Source organism: Phyllostomus discolor, chromosome 14 (assembly GCF_004126475.2).
Source record: "Phyllostomus discolor isolate MPI-MPIP mPhyDis1 chromosome 14, mPhyDis1.pri.v3, whole genome shotgun sequence".
Classification (NCBI taxonomy): Eukaryota; Metazoa; Chordata; class Mammalia; order Chiroptera; family Phyllostomidae; genus Phyllostomus; species Phyllostomus discolor.
Window position 1 is genome coordinate 22513445 of NC_040916.2, and position 18529 is coordinate 22531973.

Below are 18529 nucleotides of genomic sequence, written 5' to 3' on the forward strand. Positions count from 1 at the left end.
CAGGTGCTCATTAAACATCGAATGGACAGACAAATAAATGGAGAAATGGACAAACTAATGAAAGACTGGGAAACTCAATACCCTAAAATGTAAATAGTCCTGAAATTCATCTCAAGATTTGATACAATTCCAATAAAAATGCCAGCATAATTTTTTATGGAACCTGACCAGATGATTCTAACAATTGAAAGAAAAAGCAAAGGGACAGGAGCAGTGATGACACTGCCGATGAAGACCAGGTGTATGTGAACTGACCCCACCAGAGAGTGAGACTTATTAAAGCCACAGTGAAACTGGGTGGTCTGAACACACCTTGGAGGGGCCAGCCCACCTCAGTCAGAGGGAGTCAGTAAAAAGGTATTCTGAGGTTTTCACTATCTGTGAGAAGCCACACAAATGACCAAAAAGTAAAATACACGATAAACACACATAAGTGCACACTGCCTGGCAAACACATTTAAATACAAAATGGGTAGCTAGGATCACTTTCTATGCAAATCAGAATAAAGTCAATCACTGCTTCACATGACTTCATCCTACCATGTGTTGTTTGCTTGAAATATAAAATTTTGAAGGAAAAAAACTTGAGTTGTTAATGACCATAGAGGCTTCTACAAAGAAAAAGAGCCCAAAATTATATTTTATGATCTCAGACAATCATTGCTTCAAATTCAATTTACGGGCCAAATGACACAGTGAAAAACTGCTTTTGAAATGATCCCACAACACCCTTTAATAATTTACTGTTCATTTTCAAACTGAACCTAAATGTGCATGTTACCAAATGGGGCGAAGGCCAATAATAAGAATAAGCATTATCTTCAAAGTTTAAAGTTTCTCCTTAAAATAATAATCTTATTATTATGTAAATCAATACAATGGTGGTGATTTACCTCAATTCTATTTTAAACAGCTGCTTTTGAGTAATAAATCAAGTAATCTAATAAATCTTAGTATATCACATTATTTCCTCCCACAAATCTATTTCTTTGCCTATATTCTTACTTAATGGCAGAACCATACAGCCAGGCAGTGAAGCCAAACTCCTGGGAGACTGCCTACATGCCTTTTTCTTTGCATCCAATTGCTAATCAAGAACTGTCAGTTTCACCCGCTATAAATATCGCTCAAATACATCTCCCCCCTCTGCTGTATCCAAACTGCCGGTGCCTCAGTCAAAGCCTCGTTTCTCACCTGAGCTTTGACAGCAGGTTCCTAACTGGTTTTCCTGCTTCCAATGGCGTCCTGCCACAGGCCATCCTTTGAGGGCAAGCCTTCTTAGAATGCCAGCGAGATAATGTCACTTATTTACTAAAATAAACACCATCTCCTTCATGTTCTTTTAAGATAAAAACTTGAGCCCTGGCTGGTGTGGCTCAGTGGACTGAGTGCCAGCCTGTGAACCAAATGGTCACGGGTTCAATTCCCAATCAGGGCACATGCCTGGGTTGCAAGCCAGGTCCCCAGTAGGAGGTATGCGAAAGGCAACCACACACTGATGTTTCCCTCTTTCTCCTGCCCCCTCTCTCCAAAAATAAATAAAATCCTTAAAGAAACACCAACTTGAAAAACATTAAGCTGAGTATCTGTATTAGATGGCCTGGTTATTGCTAAACGAACTCTCCTGTCTCGTCTTGCGCCATTCTGTCACCTTCGGGCTTGTTCTGACTGCAGTGACTCCTTCGGGCTGCTTCTACTGTACTCATGGTTGTGGCCTTTAGCACGGCCCCCTCCTCCTACAGCTCCCGAACAACTCTCCCCCCTCAGCTGCTCCCACCTCTGAGTCCCCCGAGACTCAGCTCAGGGAGTCCTCAAGGGCTTCCTCTTCCAAGAAGCTCTCCTTCACCCTCTTGCAATTACATGTCATCTCTGCTCCTGTAATAATTTTTCAGTAGTCTTTTTTATAGTCATCACCGTTTGATTACATCTGTCATTGTTTCTTTTTCTTTTTTGACCTCCTTAATAGGAAAAGCATCTTGTCTTCAGTTTTGAACCCCAGGACCTGAGGGAAGTACAGTACCAGCACGGATCGGTCACAAAAGCTCACTAAGTGACTACATGAACAAAGCAGTCTAATCCTAACACAAAAGTGAATACACATACATATACAGTGTGCTTTTTATATTTTATTTTACTTACCAAATCTTAGTGCTGCACGGATTCAACATATACAGATCCATATTCTCGATGAGAATAGCAGACGTGCTCTAGTTTTAAAGGGGGGAAGAAAGAAGTTACTTAAGTAAAAATATTTATTTCAACTCTAAAGCTTCCTAGGATTTCTGTATTATTAGATCTTAAAACACACCTAAGACTCTGAAATACTCATTTGGGGAAAAAACATTCATTTGGCTAAAATTTACCAGTTATGGCTATAATACTGTTAGCCTTGCAACAAAACATTTGAAATTAAATGTCTGTAACTATTTTTAAGAATGATTTTTCTACTGGCTGTTTCCTTTTTAAAATTTCACACAGGTTCAAAAAGTTAAAAACAATGTGCACGCCCTTATGCAGATAAATGGATGAACTGCGACACACATCCAGACAATATTATTATTCAGCACCACAAAGAAATGAGTATCAAGGCATGAAAAGACATGGACAAAAGTTAAACACATGTTACTCAGTAAAAGCAGCCAATGTGAAAAGCCTACGTGTTGTATAACTCCAGCCACTTGACATTCTGAAGAAAAAACTATTCAGGTAGTAAAAGATCAGTGGTGGCCAGGGGATGGGGGGCAGGAGGGGTGAACAGGCAGAGCCTGTATGATACCATCACGATGGATACACGTCATTATATCGCTGTCCACATCCACTGAATGTATGATTGAACTCTTAAATGTAAGCTGTGGCCTCAGTGTGATAGTAATGTGTCAGTGCAAGTTCATCAGCTGCGATGAGTGAGTCATCTGGTGGGGGGATATACTGATAATGGGGGAGGACAGGGCGTATATGGGAAATTTCCTTCCTCTCCATTTGCTATGCACTGAAAACTACTAAAAATAATCTTCAAAAGAACTAAAAGTGTAACGTATCAACCAATATAACTAAGAATTCATATAAGGTCTTTAAAAGCATAATCCTACATTTATTAACATATTAGGAACATAATCATGTTAATATATAGTTCCCAGAAAATCACAGCCTATATTTATTACAGTCACTAGCTTCCTACATACGCAGAAGAATGTTATACTTAAGTACCTTGGCTTCCGGATTAGCTGCCAGAATTTTGGCACCGCATTCTACTGAGGCATAATTGTTTCGATTTTTCTGGACCTTTTTTGTGGCATGTAGACCTCCGTTAGAAGATGCATGCATGGACTGACCTGCAGACAAACCTTATTATAAACATACATATGATGATTATGATTGAAGATATCCCAGCAACACCATCATCTCCAAAGTTTTAATGCTTCAGAGAATATTTTAAAACTCATTAAGAAATTCAAAATGCTTCACCTCAACAGCTTCAAATACTCTCAAATTAGCTATAAAAATCCACATTACTTGATTTATGTCTAAGAAACATAACTCACAAAATGAAGCTCATCCATCAGAATCAAAGCTTTTAAAAATATGAAATACGTATTTAATATTATTAAGGACAAATGCTATCCTTCTATCTCTTACCCCAATATTAAGAATTCTTAATTCTGAGAACTGGTCTACAAAAGTGAAACAAAGCATTAATAACTTTAGCCCAGTTGTGTTTTCAGTTTAAAGCTTTATGACTCAGACCTTTCCAGACTTCAATTTTCCTCTTATAAATTGAGATAAAAATCACTGCTTTACTACTATCTTTACCTTAATTTTTTCCCTCAATGAGTAATTTATAAGAAAGAATTTTTATTAGGATTAAAATTGTATATAATTGTACACAGGTAAATTTAATAGCATCTTGGTAAATTTTACCTTTAAAAAAGTTTTCAAAGTTTTGTTTTTACTAACTAAGAGAAAAGCATATTTAAACCAGTTCCTTTATAAATACAGCAAAAAAAGGATTCCCAGTACTATCTTACTTTTTTCTTTTTCTACTTCCATAACTTTCTTCTTCCATTCATCAAATGTTGGTATGTCCTCTGGGTCTTTGGGACTTGTCACAGATGTAGGGTCAATTTCTTCTGGCTTTGTATAATCAGAACTCTGAAAGAAACAAAGATTTCAACTTACGGAATACAAAGATATTCTCTGCAATTTAAATCATTCCAAAGAAGACTTTTCTGTAATGTGTTCTAACTTTATTTCTGGCTTTGGTATGTGACAACTCAACTGTCATGTGTCTTGATTTGGTTTCACTGGGAAAACTCGTTCCTTCAGCACTGGGAAATGCTGGGTCCTGGCTTCCGAGGGGCAGCCCAGAGAGAGCAGGGGTCTCCAGGGTGGAGCACCGTGCGCGGTGAGTGCAGATTCACCGAAGGCACGTGAAAGAACAGGTGGAGAGCAGGAGACCCAAAATAAAAAGACCCACAGGGATATGGCACCAGTACTTCGAGCTCCTCTTCGAGTCCACCTATTTTGTTTCCCTTAAGTTCACGGAGGGGCCTTCACCTCTTCTATTTCGTTACTTCTTACCTGAAGGAAGCCTAGATGTTCCTGCCAACACTGCAGGAAGGTCTGTACTGGCCTGTATCAGAAGCCAATGCAGAACTCGGGAGGAAGGAGTAAAACTGCCACACTGGGACACGCCCCGTCTTTGCGTCAAGAATCATGCTCTTCAACATGAGCAGGTCTAGTATCTTGCACACAACTAACAAAAGGTAAAATGTCCCTCTAATTCTGGTTGAAAAGTCTAAATTTAACCTTTTATTACTGAGTTAAACCTATATTCAAAAAAAATTAAATTTACTAATCATAGCTACTTCTATGTAGCTCTCTAGAACCTGCTTAAATAAGGACTTCATTCATCTGGTATCAAAGAGGTGAGAGTGCCAGAAAGCCCTTTAATTACATACAACCAAAGACAGGTCATAACGAGCAACAACTTGACACATAAACAGTATGCTGGCAACAGTGCTAGGAAGTAACCACCTGCTCTCAGGGAGCACAGCTCACTACGTAAACTCTTGTTTTTATGGCAAATAATGTTGGCAAATTACATGGTCAGCCAATCACAAAAATGCACTGTACAATGAAGTAGGAGACAGTGCAAGGCATAGCACCTACCTCGCTTTTTAAATTCTCTGACGCATTCAATGCAGATTTTGGATCACCACCTTCCTGATCACCTGCTGAAACTTTTGGTGCAAATTCTGATTTTGTTATTTTTCCTTTGCCATGTGAAGATGACACATTTTCTATATGCTGGCCAACGAGGCTGTTTGAAACCAAAAGACATATTTAAACCAATTTTAGCTGAGTAACAAATTTATACCATCTAAATTGTTATAATTATCATGTACAAAGTAAACCAAGAAAGGAGCACAAAGGAGATCAGCTTTCTCTCCATCGGAGAGTGAGGTCCAGCATCCACACCTGCACTCACACCTGACACTGCTGTCACTATGGAGCCCCACGACAGCAACTGCTGCTCACACCCACCTTTCGTGCGGATGGACGAAGGCAGGCTGGTGGGCAGGGGCACGAGCATCGAGGGCCTCGCCAACGTCACAGTCAGTTTCAGGTGGCTCAGTGTCACGGGGCTTGGCTACAGGAATAGTACCAGATTTTTCTATTTCACTATAAATAGGGGAGAAAAAAAACCAAGCTGGTTAATTTAACTGACATATGTAGAATAAGCTGAAAAACGATTATCAGTGATCTCCAAAACAATCTAAGCCAGAGAAGAATGCTTTACATTTCTGCAGGCTGTTTTCAAGAATTCAATTCTTCTAAATCATATAAAGTCAACTGTTGACTCATTTTTTTTAAACTGGTTTTAGAGAGAGAAAGGGAAGGAGGGAAGAAGGAGGGAGAAGGAGAAACATTGACCCATCGCTCCACCCATTCAGGCATTCACTGGTTGATCCTTGTATGCGCCCTGACCAGGGATCGAATCCCCAACCGTGGCGTATCCGGACGACGCTCTAACCAAGCACCTGCCGACTCCTGATCTGTCAGTGCCCTTAAATTCTAAATAGCTGATTAAGGAATTTTAAAACAAACTATTAAAGGTTAATATCTGGTCTTACCAAAAATAGAATTTTTAAATTATTTATTCTAAATGCACCTTTTCTATTTCCCTTGGTATAGTATTCTACCAGTGTTAGACTTGCTGCCTGCAGTATCCAAAAAATCATCTATTATCAAAACACTGCACTAAAGTTCTTAAGATGCCTTTACAATTTCACTTTAAAGTATATGCCCTAATAGTTTTCCCTACCTCACTTCCATTTCACTAAAGAGTCGTGTTCAATACAATGAGAAAGTAAGGTGCTGTTCAGATATACGGCACCTGGCCTTAAGTTCTTTCTGGAATAAGCATTTACTATTTAAAATTTCAAACAGGAAGCATGTCTCCTGTTCGCTGTCACTCACTGGGACAAACTCCTAAATGGTAACCAGAACATCTGTGTACAGTTCCTTCAACCCAGCCCTCACATTCTTAGGAGCAGGCGTTTAAAAAGTGCTTGTGGTAAAAAAAAAAAAAAAGTAGAGATAATAAAAATGATGTTAACTGACACACATTCTCACTATGTGCCAGAGTTTGTCCTAAGCACTGTACATATATCAACCCATTTGATAAAGAAATGCTTAATGTACTGTGTATTAAGACAGTTTTCTTTTGTTCTTTGCAGTGCTGCTGAAAGGAGACAGGAGGAGCACATAGTAGGTTTTCTAGATTAAGGAAAACTTACACCTCAGTGTTCTAAATGCTTATCACCCAATTTGAAAAAGGTGGCTATTCACACAGAGACATAACCAGCGGTATATACGGAATGCTGCAGTGATACTTAATGCAAATAAATAATCTGACATTTGAATTTTTAATAATTATCAAAAAGATTATTCAAATAAGTATTACATTTCTTAAAATGACTACAACCTCACTTTACCTACACAATATGAAGACTTTTCCATTGCTACCTAATCCTAACGGAGTTTAAGGCAGCAAAGTAAGTACTCATTATGAGACCATTACATTAAAAAATAATAAAAACACGAAACACAGGCATTATAACTCAGGTCTGCTATATAGCCTAAACTTAAAATTTGACTACCAAGATGCCTGATTCTATAAAGAAATTTTTCTATCATTATCTAATGAGATTCTTTTTCTTTTTCTCTGTAATGACTTACTCAGGTTTTGAGATTGGAATGATCTCTGAGGTAGATGAGCTGGAAATATTTTCATTGTTTTCACTGCCCACAGCTACACGGGAAGAATCTTCATGTAGGTCGACTGAAGAGAGTGTCTCAATCACAGGTGGACTTAACTTTTTTGACCCCGTATTCTGTTTCAAAGAAAGTTATATTAAATGTTGAGATTAATAAATGATCTCTTTAGATGAACAGGACTGTACAAAAAGTATGCCTCAAAAGTGACAACATAAAGAATGTTGACTAAAAAAGTGAAAATCCTTTCTCCCAATATTACCAGTCAATGGGATATATTTCATATTAAAATGTGGGCTCTACACATTTTCATAAACTTGGACAAAGGACCTTGTCTTTTGTCTTTCCTACTTCCTGTTTCAGACCTATAAATATTTCCCTCTTACTGTCATTAATCCTAGTAGCAACACAGAAATCCTATGTAAATACACAAAATAATACAGCACACAGTTCTTGCCCCTGAGCAGTCCGGAATATAATGAGCATCAATAAACAACAACGCAACACACAGCAATTCAGGAATCTTGCCGCTCCCTCACCCTGGGTGCTCCGGGCCGTTTGTCCCTCCCAAACACAACCTGAAATCCACCTAATACCTACTCTTGTTCGAAAACCCGTGTCACAAACCTCCTCCCCCACAGCCAACCCTGAAGAGAATTAACCATTCCCCTTCCTCTAGGCTCCACTGTTCCCTGCACACTTGTATCACAGCACCCAGAAGACCTCTCATTTACAGCTCGTCTTCCTCGGCCCTACTATGAACACCCTGAGTAAGGACTAGATGCTCTCGATCTGCATGTTCCCAGTGTCTGGCACAGCACCTAGCACACAGCACCGCTGAATGCTTCCTACAGGAGTACCGAGTGGGAGGTACTCATGCCTCGCTCAGGGAAGAGACGACTGACTAGAAGGGCTAGGACTCTGAAGAGCAGGAGGGCCAGTACGCGAGCAAAAAGCAAACACAAGGCCTAGAGTCAGAAGAGTACAGAATGTGATCATTTGGGGAATTATTTACACTGAAATTCACAAAGGGATGCAAATAGTTTACATTTTATGGTGGAGGCCTTGAGAAAAATGACTTACTTTGTTAACTAAATTATATTATCATTTTAACATGTGTGCAATGTAGAAAAATTGAGGCATTTTGTGCCCTTTTATTTTCTTTTACAAAGTCTCCAAAATCTGATGTGTATTTTCTAACTACAGCAAACCTCAGTTTGGACCTGCTGTGTTCCCAGGGCCCAACAGCCACAGGGAGCTGGCGGCCACTGTACTGAACAGCACAGGTCTCTCAGATGCAGTAAATGTTCAGAAGTGTGTGTGCAAGAGTGTACCATGATGAAAAATTCTAGAAAATGCACAGCGGTAGGATTTTCCAGATAGCCATGATCTTTAGAAGGGCCATGTAGATCAATTTTTTCCTACTCTTAGGTACAAATCTTTGACAAATGTCTTCTAGTACTCCAAAAACAAAACTCACTCTTTCTTAGATAAACCTAATTTAATTCATAAAATAGCTCTAGCTGAATTTAAAAAAGAGAGTTCTCCCTCATTGTGAGCTGAAATTTGTTTTTGTTAATGTCAGATAGTTTTTCCTTAGTCATTCCTCTTCCCCAAATATCTACCTCAAATATCCCCAAAGCGGAATATAATAATATTCAGGATGTAATATAAGAGAAAAAGGAAAAACATTTTAACCTACTATTAATTCATATTCCGTAAAAGTGATAAGATTTTGTTATTAAAATACTGTGTTCTACATACAAATTATTTTTTTGTGAGTTAGAAAAAAATTTCTGACACCTGAAAATCTGAAGCAACAAGATACATAATAGAGAGACAAAATACAACCAAGGAGAAATGAGGACTTACCCCCAAACTTTTACTACAGAGAAAATGGCCTCATTTATTAGTGATCGGTAATTGCTTTTCAAAAGCAGCACTCCTAGAAGGTGAACGGCACTGACACCAGTTACTGCAAAGAGAAGCGCCACACCCAACACGGTGACCAAACCGAGGCCTTCTACCTTATGGTTTAGTTAGAAAAGGCACAGCATTAAAAATCAAAGCAGCAAGGCTTACTCGAGCATCCGCAACGTCGTCATCTTTTAACGTGTGTTCTTCTGGAGGAACAGGTAAGTCTGAACTCACTTTTCCAGGTAATTCGGCACTGGCAGGTCCCTCTCCTTCATCCTGTATTGCAACAAACAGAAAGGCTAGCTGGTGAGCGTTTTTTCACAGAGCAGTCCTGAAGCAATGCTGGAGACCACCTCTCTCCACACTTTACACACCGTCTCGTGTGCATCTGACTCCAGTTACGTCTGTTTACACGTTCACTGCCCACCTTCCTGCCTCCCCTCCTTGCCACCACACCTAACAGGCACACTAAACGAGGTCCCGAGCCACATGTGACCTCTCATTAGGCACTTTAACCCTACCACCGCCAAGTGTTAGGCACACAGAGGACACCTGGTAAGTGAACCTACTTGCAATTCTGTGTCGTCTCTCTTTTCAACACTCATTTTCAAGGCAGCATTTCAGATGCCTGTGTGTCCTTAAATGTATGCTCCAGAACACAAGTTTCACAAAAGCAAAGCTCACACTCACCTTTGTTTTGTATAGCCCATAGCAGGTACCTAAATGTTTGCTGAAAAAATGTTTTCTCTCTTAATGCTTTACTTAAATTCATTCTTATGACATTTAGTTTTCAAATTTCTCCTCAAAGAGAGTACATCTAAATCTTATAGATAATGGGTGAAAGTGTAAAATTACACTTTTCTTGAGAAATATTTAGTAACAGTCTTCAAACTTTTAATTCCATCCCAGAAATAGTCTACATAACTCAAAAATTTAAGTAATCCACTCTAAATATCATGCCAAAAAATAAAACCAACCATAGAATTAGTGTTTGCACATAACATGCAAATGCACACATGTACACACAACCATGCATGCACACACCACCGCTGAGACACAAGGCAAGCCTGTCAATAAAGAAATGTGTAATAAATTATGATATATCTGTATATAAAATTAAAATGCAGTCCTCTGAAGAATACAGCAATATGAAAAGGTGTCCATGGGATATTGTGAGGGAGAAGGGGAAGTCTATAGAATATTAGTAACATCTTAGTTAAAACAAAAATATCAATTTGAAGAACATATTAATTTTTTGCTACATAATGGTATATTTACAGCTAAGAGAGTGCAACATTTTCACAAGAAACAGTAAACTGTGGTTCCTCTGGGAGGGGAACAGGACAGAAACATAAGTATGTTATAGTCAATATAAATTCCTTCAGTATTTTAAAATAAGTACATTAATTCTGGGAGCAGGCCAGGGGAGAAGCCAAATCTAGTCAATACTCACCTCTATTCATTTAAAATAAAATAATAAATTATTAAGGTTGCTTGGGCTCCGTTTATTCATCTTACCCAATCATACAGCCACTGATTTAAGACTACCTATGATCCTCATTTCTAAGTTTGTAATATATAAGATTGGAGTTTCTTTAGAAACCCTTTAACTACTTAGTGCATTAAAAAGCAAGCCACTAGTATTCAGTTCCCTGAATAGGTAACATCTTTCTCCCTCCTGTAGCACTAAAGAAGTTCCGACATCCCAAACATAAGCAATAAGAATAAATACATAAATATCTCAGAGGTAGCTTAATTTCAGAATTGCCCAGGTAACTCCTCAGATTATACCAGGGAAGAACTACAAATCTCCACCAGAAATTATGTCATAGGATTTCTGAAATTACTTTCATTCTGAATGTTTTGAGGAAGTCTTAGAAAGCTGACATATAGAATATGTCAACTTTATTCAAAGTACCTTTTTCTGGAATTGTACATCTTCATTTTCTAGTGTGCAACTGTCATCTTGAGAGTAATACGATGAAGCTGAAGAACTCTCTTTACAGCACACACGCCAGCTGGGAAGCCTGTAAAACATCCACCATCACCACCACCAAAAAAAAAGAGAGGAGGAAAAGGTGTTAAACCAACGAATGTCCTGCTACGGACCAGAATTTGAGTCAATGAACACGAGGATGGTTGTTAACTAATGCCCTTAAGAACTTAATTTAATGATGAAGTGATGAAGACAAATATACATAAAAGACAAGGGTCTGTTTTTTCTTATGTAATGCGCTAAGAGAACCAATAGACGACTGTTACCTGCATTCCAAGTAAGGAACTGTGAATTTCCTGAAGGTAAGACAGGAAAGACTTCACAAAAGGAGCCTCTGCTGATTATCAGAGAGAGCAGAGAGCGCTGTCAACGAGCGAGCGAGCTAACCGCAGCACCAGATGCCAATAATGTCATACATTCTACCAAGGAGTGAGAAGAACTCCAAAGCTACCTGAGCTATTTCAAAGCACAGAAACGTCCAAATTATACTTATATGGGGAACATAATAGTAACATCAAAAATTACTGGGATGGGGGTAAAACACAGAAAACTGCACTTGAACAACAATTAAAATAAAAAATAAAAGATAAATGAACAGAAACAGCACACAAAAATGAACACCTGTTACTACTACTTATGAAATCAGACACAGAACTTCTAAAGAAAACAATACAAAAAAAGTCTCCTGGAACACAGCAAAAAAAAATATATCAATATTATGGTCAAGAAGATATTCAAAAGTCGTTCAATAAAATCTATTTTGGCATGCAAAAATGTCAAGGAAAAATATGATTATCTCCATAGGCACTGAAAAACATCTGATAAACTTACACATCCTACAAGTCAATAATAGAATGAGATATTTAACATGGGAAAGGGAGACAGTAAAATTATGAATTATTGTAGATAATGAGTTTACACAGGTGGAAAGCTAAAAAGAATCACCTACTAAAGGAAGTCTTGGGTACGGAAAGTATATACCTAGGCATAAAGTTAAGAAATTAATCAATAAACTCTACTCAAACCATCCACCACCAGTTCTAAGATCTAACAAAAGAAAAGTCCCCACTGAAAACAGAAGCAACAAAATACTAAATATAAACTTAGCAAGGAGCATACTACTGAGTAGAGCTGTTTGAAATTGCCAACATCTGACAATTCTTTCACTAGAAAAAACTCAATTTTACACAGTCCAAGCTAATTTAAATGGAAGACTTGAAATCCACATTTTTTTAAATTAGGCTGACTCTAAAATTTACATGAACAGCAAGAACAGTCAGGAGGACTTTAATGTAGCACAACATGGTGCGGAGATGACGGTGGGAACGGGAATCCCCAGGGGACGGAAAGAGAAATCCCAGGGAGACAGCTGCGCAGGAAGAGCAGATGCAGCCCGTCTGAACTGGAGGTTCTCAGAAGGTCTTGGGGAGCATTTAGGAGGATGAAATGGACAGCACACCTGGCAAGTCTTTGAAAATTTCCAGTACAGATTTTCTTAAGTAGTAAACAGTTTGTAATTAAACACAAAAATAAGGAAACAAATCAAAAATTAGTTCCACAAAAAAGAAACAGCCTTTTTTTGCGAGGAAAAGTAGTCATGTTTTAGCACATGGCTCACCTGTGAATAGCATTTACAGTCACAGTAATACAAACAACAAATGCTGATCTACCACAAACCATGACAGAAATGGATCATCAGCATGTGCTCAAGAGACTCTGATCGTGTGCAGTAGAGTAACACCTGGAACTGGCATGAAAGTACTTATTTCAGAGACAAGGAAGGAAATATAGAAATCTATCAGCTGAGAGATGAAACTGGTTTCCTTGAAAAGGGAACATGAGGAGAGGAGGGTGGGAATGGCCCTTTGGCAAAAACAAAACACTTTTCAGAGCTAACTGACTTTTTCACATGAGCATTTTTTTTATAAAAATTAAAACTAAGAAAAAGAGAAGAGCAAGGTATATAATAATATACACACACAGCATGCTACCACGCATGTACATGTGAATGAAAGTTACTTATATGTGCATAAATGTCTCTGAAAGATTTAACAAGGAAAGAAAAGCATCACCTTGGTGGCAGGGAAGGGGGGCGGGTAAGGGGCTGACGAGAGCAACAGAAAGATATTTTTCACTCTGGAATACTCTGTCTTTCGAATTTTGAAAAACAAGACTACACTGCCTATTCAAAACATCATAAAGATACTGGTTTGGCCAAAAAGTCTGTTTAGTTTTTCCATAAAATAAAAGATAGGTTTTTCATTTTCACGAGTAATTTTGTTGATTTGGATATTTTGAGTATGTCGGCTATCTCCTGCTACTGGCTTCTAGTGGGCAGAGGCCAGGGGTGCTGCTAAACATCTTCCAGTGCGTGAGACAGCCCCATAGTAAAGAATTATTTGGCCAAAATGTCAACAGTACCAAGAAACTTCACAAACGACTGTTGACACACTGGATCAGTCATAACATCTTTCTCCATATACTGCACAAATTTTTTTTGCATTTCTATTGTGTTTTGCCTTTCTTGAAATGATAAAACATGGTATGACAAAAATGTTACACATTTTCTTCCATCTTCAATACTAAAATGGCTACACAAAAATTCACCAATTTTGACTGTTTTTTTTAAACACACACTGGTATGACAGCTGTCACAATACAATCTAACAAAATTGTTTCAAGTAAAGTTAAAGACAACTAAGCACTACTAGGGCCATCATAGGGGAAAAATTAACTTTTTGGCCAATCCAACATACCATTATTCATTAAATATTTCTTTATGGACATACTTTTGCACTGTTTCTCAGCTGTACATGTGTGCATGCGCATGTGTGTTTGGAGGTGCAGTGTGTGTGTGTGTGTGTGTGTCTGGGGCAGAAGTTTCCAATATCCAAAACTGTGTGTATTGGAATTTTGGTGGTTATTTCTCTTACTTTCTAGACTTTCTAAATTTCTATCACCACCAAGAACTCTGTGTGTTTGTGTGTCTGTATAAGTTTTAATATGCAGTTAGTGTGAATACAGCCAAAAACCAGTAAATCTCCTTGTTTTACTATTCTATAATCAAATGCCATTACCCTAAATCCTGAGTTTGGAAGTGAGACGGGCACCTGAATCAGTGGGCCAGGAGACCGCCCGGCATGGGCCCGGTCCAATCCTCTGAGGCTCACCACAGAACAAAAGGCAGAAGGAGGAACATTTATCTGTCCTTTTGGTTTTCCTGCCTCATTGTTTGAACTAGACATTTCAATGTACCTCAATCAAAACATACTCTATGGCTAGAAACTGCTAGCCATCATCTGAGCCTTTAGTGAGCTGTGATCTCTTTGGGGGCGGAGGGATCTGGCCTTCATGTCGATGGCTGCTGGTCAGGGTGCTGGGGGCCCACGGCCGCAGGGGCTGCAGCAGTTTCTTAAGATGAGACAACCCTGAAGTTTCCCACATCAACTGGCTGGTCCTTTCGTGAACAATTTCTCGGAAGCAGGTGACGCTGTTCGCTACAACACTCCCCACAGAAGTTCTTTCAAAACTGAAGTCCATCCTTTCGAAGCCTGCCACTGCTTTATCAACCACATTTATGTAGTAATTCTAAAACCTCTGTGGTCATTTCAACCATTCCCATCGCATCTTAAGTCTTTTCTTCCGTCTTAAGAAAAACTTTCATTGTTCATCTGTAAGAAGTAACTCTGTACGTTCAAGTTTTGTCGACGAGACTGCAGCAGCACTTCAGTCACACCTTCAAGCTCCACTTCTAATTGGAGTTCTCCTGCTACTTCCTCCACCGACACCGTCAATTCCTCCAAGTCATCCAGGAGGGCTGGAATCAACAGCTTCCAATTTTGACCTCTTAATGACTTTCTTAGTAACATCCAGAAAAGTGAATCCTTGCAGAAGGTTTTTAACTTACTTTGCCCAGATCCATCAAAGGCTTAACTACCTATGGCAGCTATACCCTTATGTGTTTCTTTAAATAGTAAGACTTCAAAGTCAAAACTACTTCTTGATTTGTGGGATACAGAAATAAATGTTGTATTAGCAAGCATGAAAACATTATTAACCTCATTGTGTATCTCCATCAAAGCTCTTAAGTGACCAGGCACACTGTCCAATATTTTGCAAGGAAGCTCTTTTTCTGAGCAGGAGGTCCCGACGGATTCAAACACTCAGCACACCGTGCCGTGAACGGATGAGCTGCCATCCCGGCTGTGCCCATCAGCGGAGACTGCCACACACTTCCTCCAGGCCTTTAACCACCAAGAAATCCAAAGGTTCTGGTCTATAGCAAGTAATTATTAGGACTGATGAGAGGTAGAAATAAAAACAAAATTTAAGATGGAGTAGCATTTCAAGCAAGAGCATGCCTTGTATGGGCATGGCTATCTTTCACTGATCTTCTTTTATTCAAATGTTTCCTGAAGAACTGCCTCAAAACGAATATAAGCAAATGAATTACCACTCCATCGGCTACATCATGATGTGAAATTACTATTATCACTGCAATTTACAGCCAAGAGGCTTCCAGTGATGACCAGCGATGTTGAATGTGGAGCTCTAAATCACTACTAATGGAAGATGAAAGATAAAACTTCATGAAAGAGATACAGTAATGAGAAACTTTCCATTCGTTTAGGCGGTCACATAACACCAGTGTATGGCAACGATTTGCAGAGTTTCATGTTGTAACAAGAAGACACATTCAACGTGACAATTTGCTAACTGGACTACAGCAATGTTTAAATTAATAAGAACTAGAGTTATATAGTCAGTATGATCTTTGGCAAGTTCATTAAACAAATATTTATTTCTCTGTACCTATTTCTTCAAAATAACATTGTCTGTTTTATGGGACTGTTTTGAGGATTTGATGAGAAAACAGAGTAAGCACAGTGTTAAACAAAAACGATTTTAGATTCTAAGAGAAGGAATAAAAATAGGTGTTTTTGCCTGGGAACATGGTTCGGTGAGAAAAACAAACTGATGCAGACTGCTTCAAGTTAATTTTTATTTTTGAACTGCCCTTAATGTGTCTTTCATCCTCTTACGCCCTGCTGATCACATACAGAAATATTACAAAATGTCTTTGACACTCAAGTGTCATAACTCCCTATTCTGTAATTTCTAGAACATTGAACAGTTAATTTAAAAAACTTATTTTGGAGATTTCTAATTACATGTGATTTCTAGGGCAATTTACTTGATTATGTACTTCAATGTTGTATTCTGGCCTTGACATGAACAGAAGTATACTTAAAATTTTAAATCAGCAGGTAGTTAGTTAGATTGGCACCTCGTACATGGAAATACCTTCGCAGACTTGCCTTTAAAAATGTGTTCACTTTTACGGAAAAGTGAAACTCCAGAATGTCTTACTTTAAAAATATTCCTTCTCCAAGAAATATGTTTAACATATATTAAGACACTACATATGTATTCACCTATTTTAATGAGAAAAACTTGTTATTTACCTGCAATTTCCACAAAACCTCTCTGAGGTTTCGTCTTCATGGTTTCTAGATTAAGATAATAACAGAGGCAGAGAAGGAATGAATGCGTGCATTCATACGACATGGAATGAAATAAATGCCTAGGTGCAAAAGGCATGCTTTAGGGACTTCAACCTTTCCTTAAACCTGATTGCTTTCATTTTAGAAATTACATTTCTTTATAATTTTTTTCTTGCAAAAAAGTTTTCAACTTGAATGTCCAATGACTGAAGTTTTTCTTGTAGTGGCAACCTAGAATCTAATATTGCCATACATTCTGATGTTTTAAAGGGTTTGTTACAACTAAGTATTTCTAAAAATAATGGTTAAGGTTTAAGTGTTAGGATAGAAGCAGTATCGACAGTTCTTACCAAACGGAACAGAGGGACTCAGGATATTTTTTCTAGAGGGTATAGCAACTGAATTAAGCCTTGAAGTGACAAGTAAGACTTGACTAAGAGAGAAAGCATTCTTTAATGTGAAAGTTGAGTGAGGTAAACACCATTTTTTCATTATATCAATGCCTCAGAATGATAGCATTTTATATCTGCCTAACAAAGAAATAGTAAACTAGCTGTCTTTAACAACTGCTTTTTATAATCTTATCAAAGAAATCTAGCAAAATAATCCAATGATATGTTTCAGGACACCTTAATGTGCAATAAAGAATATGCTAATATGCAAATGAGCTAAGCTTAAGAATTGTGGGGTGGGGGATAAAACTAAACTGGCGTCTGTAAAACTTTCAAATGAGTTAATATTGCTTCCCTGAGTTATATAAATTACATAAGCAGTTAAAACTACCTAATAGGTAACAGATACTGTGTTACATAGAGAGGGCCTTGTTAGAGAATGTTAGGCACAATTTTCAATTTATTAAAAATTTCAGTAAAGTTATACTGACAAAACATTAAAAAGTAGCAACTGTAATAAAGTGGACAAAAGTGAACTTAACTGAAAAACATTATGTCTCTAACTGTATTACCTATTGGTAAAAAGATATAATGATTATAGACATATAGGCCCCTAACAAAATCACTTCAAAATATGTGAAACTACTGACAAAGCCAAAGGTGGAAAGAAAACAAAATATTTTGGTTGCATATTTAAAATTATGTCTTACAAAATAACAGACAGGCAAAACCTAACAAAACAGGAGATTGATATTATATGTAAGAAACAAGATACAATATACATATTATAGGTATGAAGTATGAAAATATATTTCACATTTTATGAAATATACAGAACTTTACAACAAATACACATCAGCATTCTTTTCAAACATACGTGGGATACTACCCAAATACTGACCATATATATATATATACTAAAGCCTCAAAAGAAGACTCGAACTTCAAGGACACAAGATCTAATAAACTATCCTCTCCAACCACATTGCAACAAAATGTGAAATAAAAGGACAGCCCAACAGTCTAAGCCTAGCAGCAAAAACTACTCAGTCAGAGGAAACAGGAAGGGACATTATGAAATGTTACAAAAGAAGACTACAGGTCAAAATCAGTGGGATGCAGGTAAAAGAGCAAAAAAACTATGCTTTTGAAGACAATCAAAGACAAACACCGAGAACAAAAGAGCTAATCTTTCAACTCAGAAAGTTAAAAGACACACTATAAATCCAAGGATGGCTGAAGAACAGAAACCGCAGACATAGGGAACAACAACAAAAAAAGGCGAGGAGGATTAGGAAAACCAAAAGTTGGTCCTTTAAAGAAAATATCAGAGAGATAAACTCCAGGAAAATTACTTAAGGAGAGTTGCTGGTGCAAATTAAACAATGGTATAAAAACATGAAATAACTATAAAACAAAACAGATTTTTTAAATTATAAAAT

The 18529-nt window shown here is 37.8% G+C and overlaps 1 protein-coding gene across 10 annotated transcripts in view; it reads right to left on the bottom strand.

Annotated features, from left to right (window-relative positions):
• Window positions 1–18529, bottom strand: part of SUCO (SUN domain containing ossification factor) — a 60991-nt gene that overhangs the window by 33355 nt on the left and 9107 nt on the right. For 5 of the 10 annotated variants that reach the window (XM_036015537.1, XM_036015534.1, XM_036015540.1 and 2 more), the window contains exons 2-9: window positions 11114–11222; window positions 9361–9471; window positions 7243–7397; window positions 5545–5682; window positions 5170–5323; window positions 4026–4149; window positions 3208–3344; window positions 2140–2207 (exon numbers count right to left, since the gene is read on the bottom strand). In XM_036015537.1, the coding sequence (XP_035871430.1) occupies window positions 2140–2207; window positions 3208–3344; window positions 4026–4149; window positions 5170–5323; window positions 5545–5682; window positions 7243–7397; window positions 9361–9471; window positions 11114–11222 (996 nt within the window). The remainder of the gene's footprint in view (window positions 1–2139; window positions 2208–3207; window positions 3345–4025; window positions 4150–5169; window positions 5324–5544; window positions 5683–7242; window positions 7398–9360; window positions 9472–11113; window positions 11223–18529) is intronic. The other 5 variants (XM_036015538.1, XM_028530758.2, XM_036015535.1 and 2 more) reach the window with 3 other exon arrangements.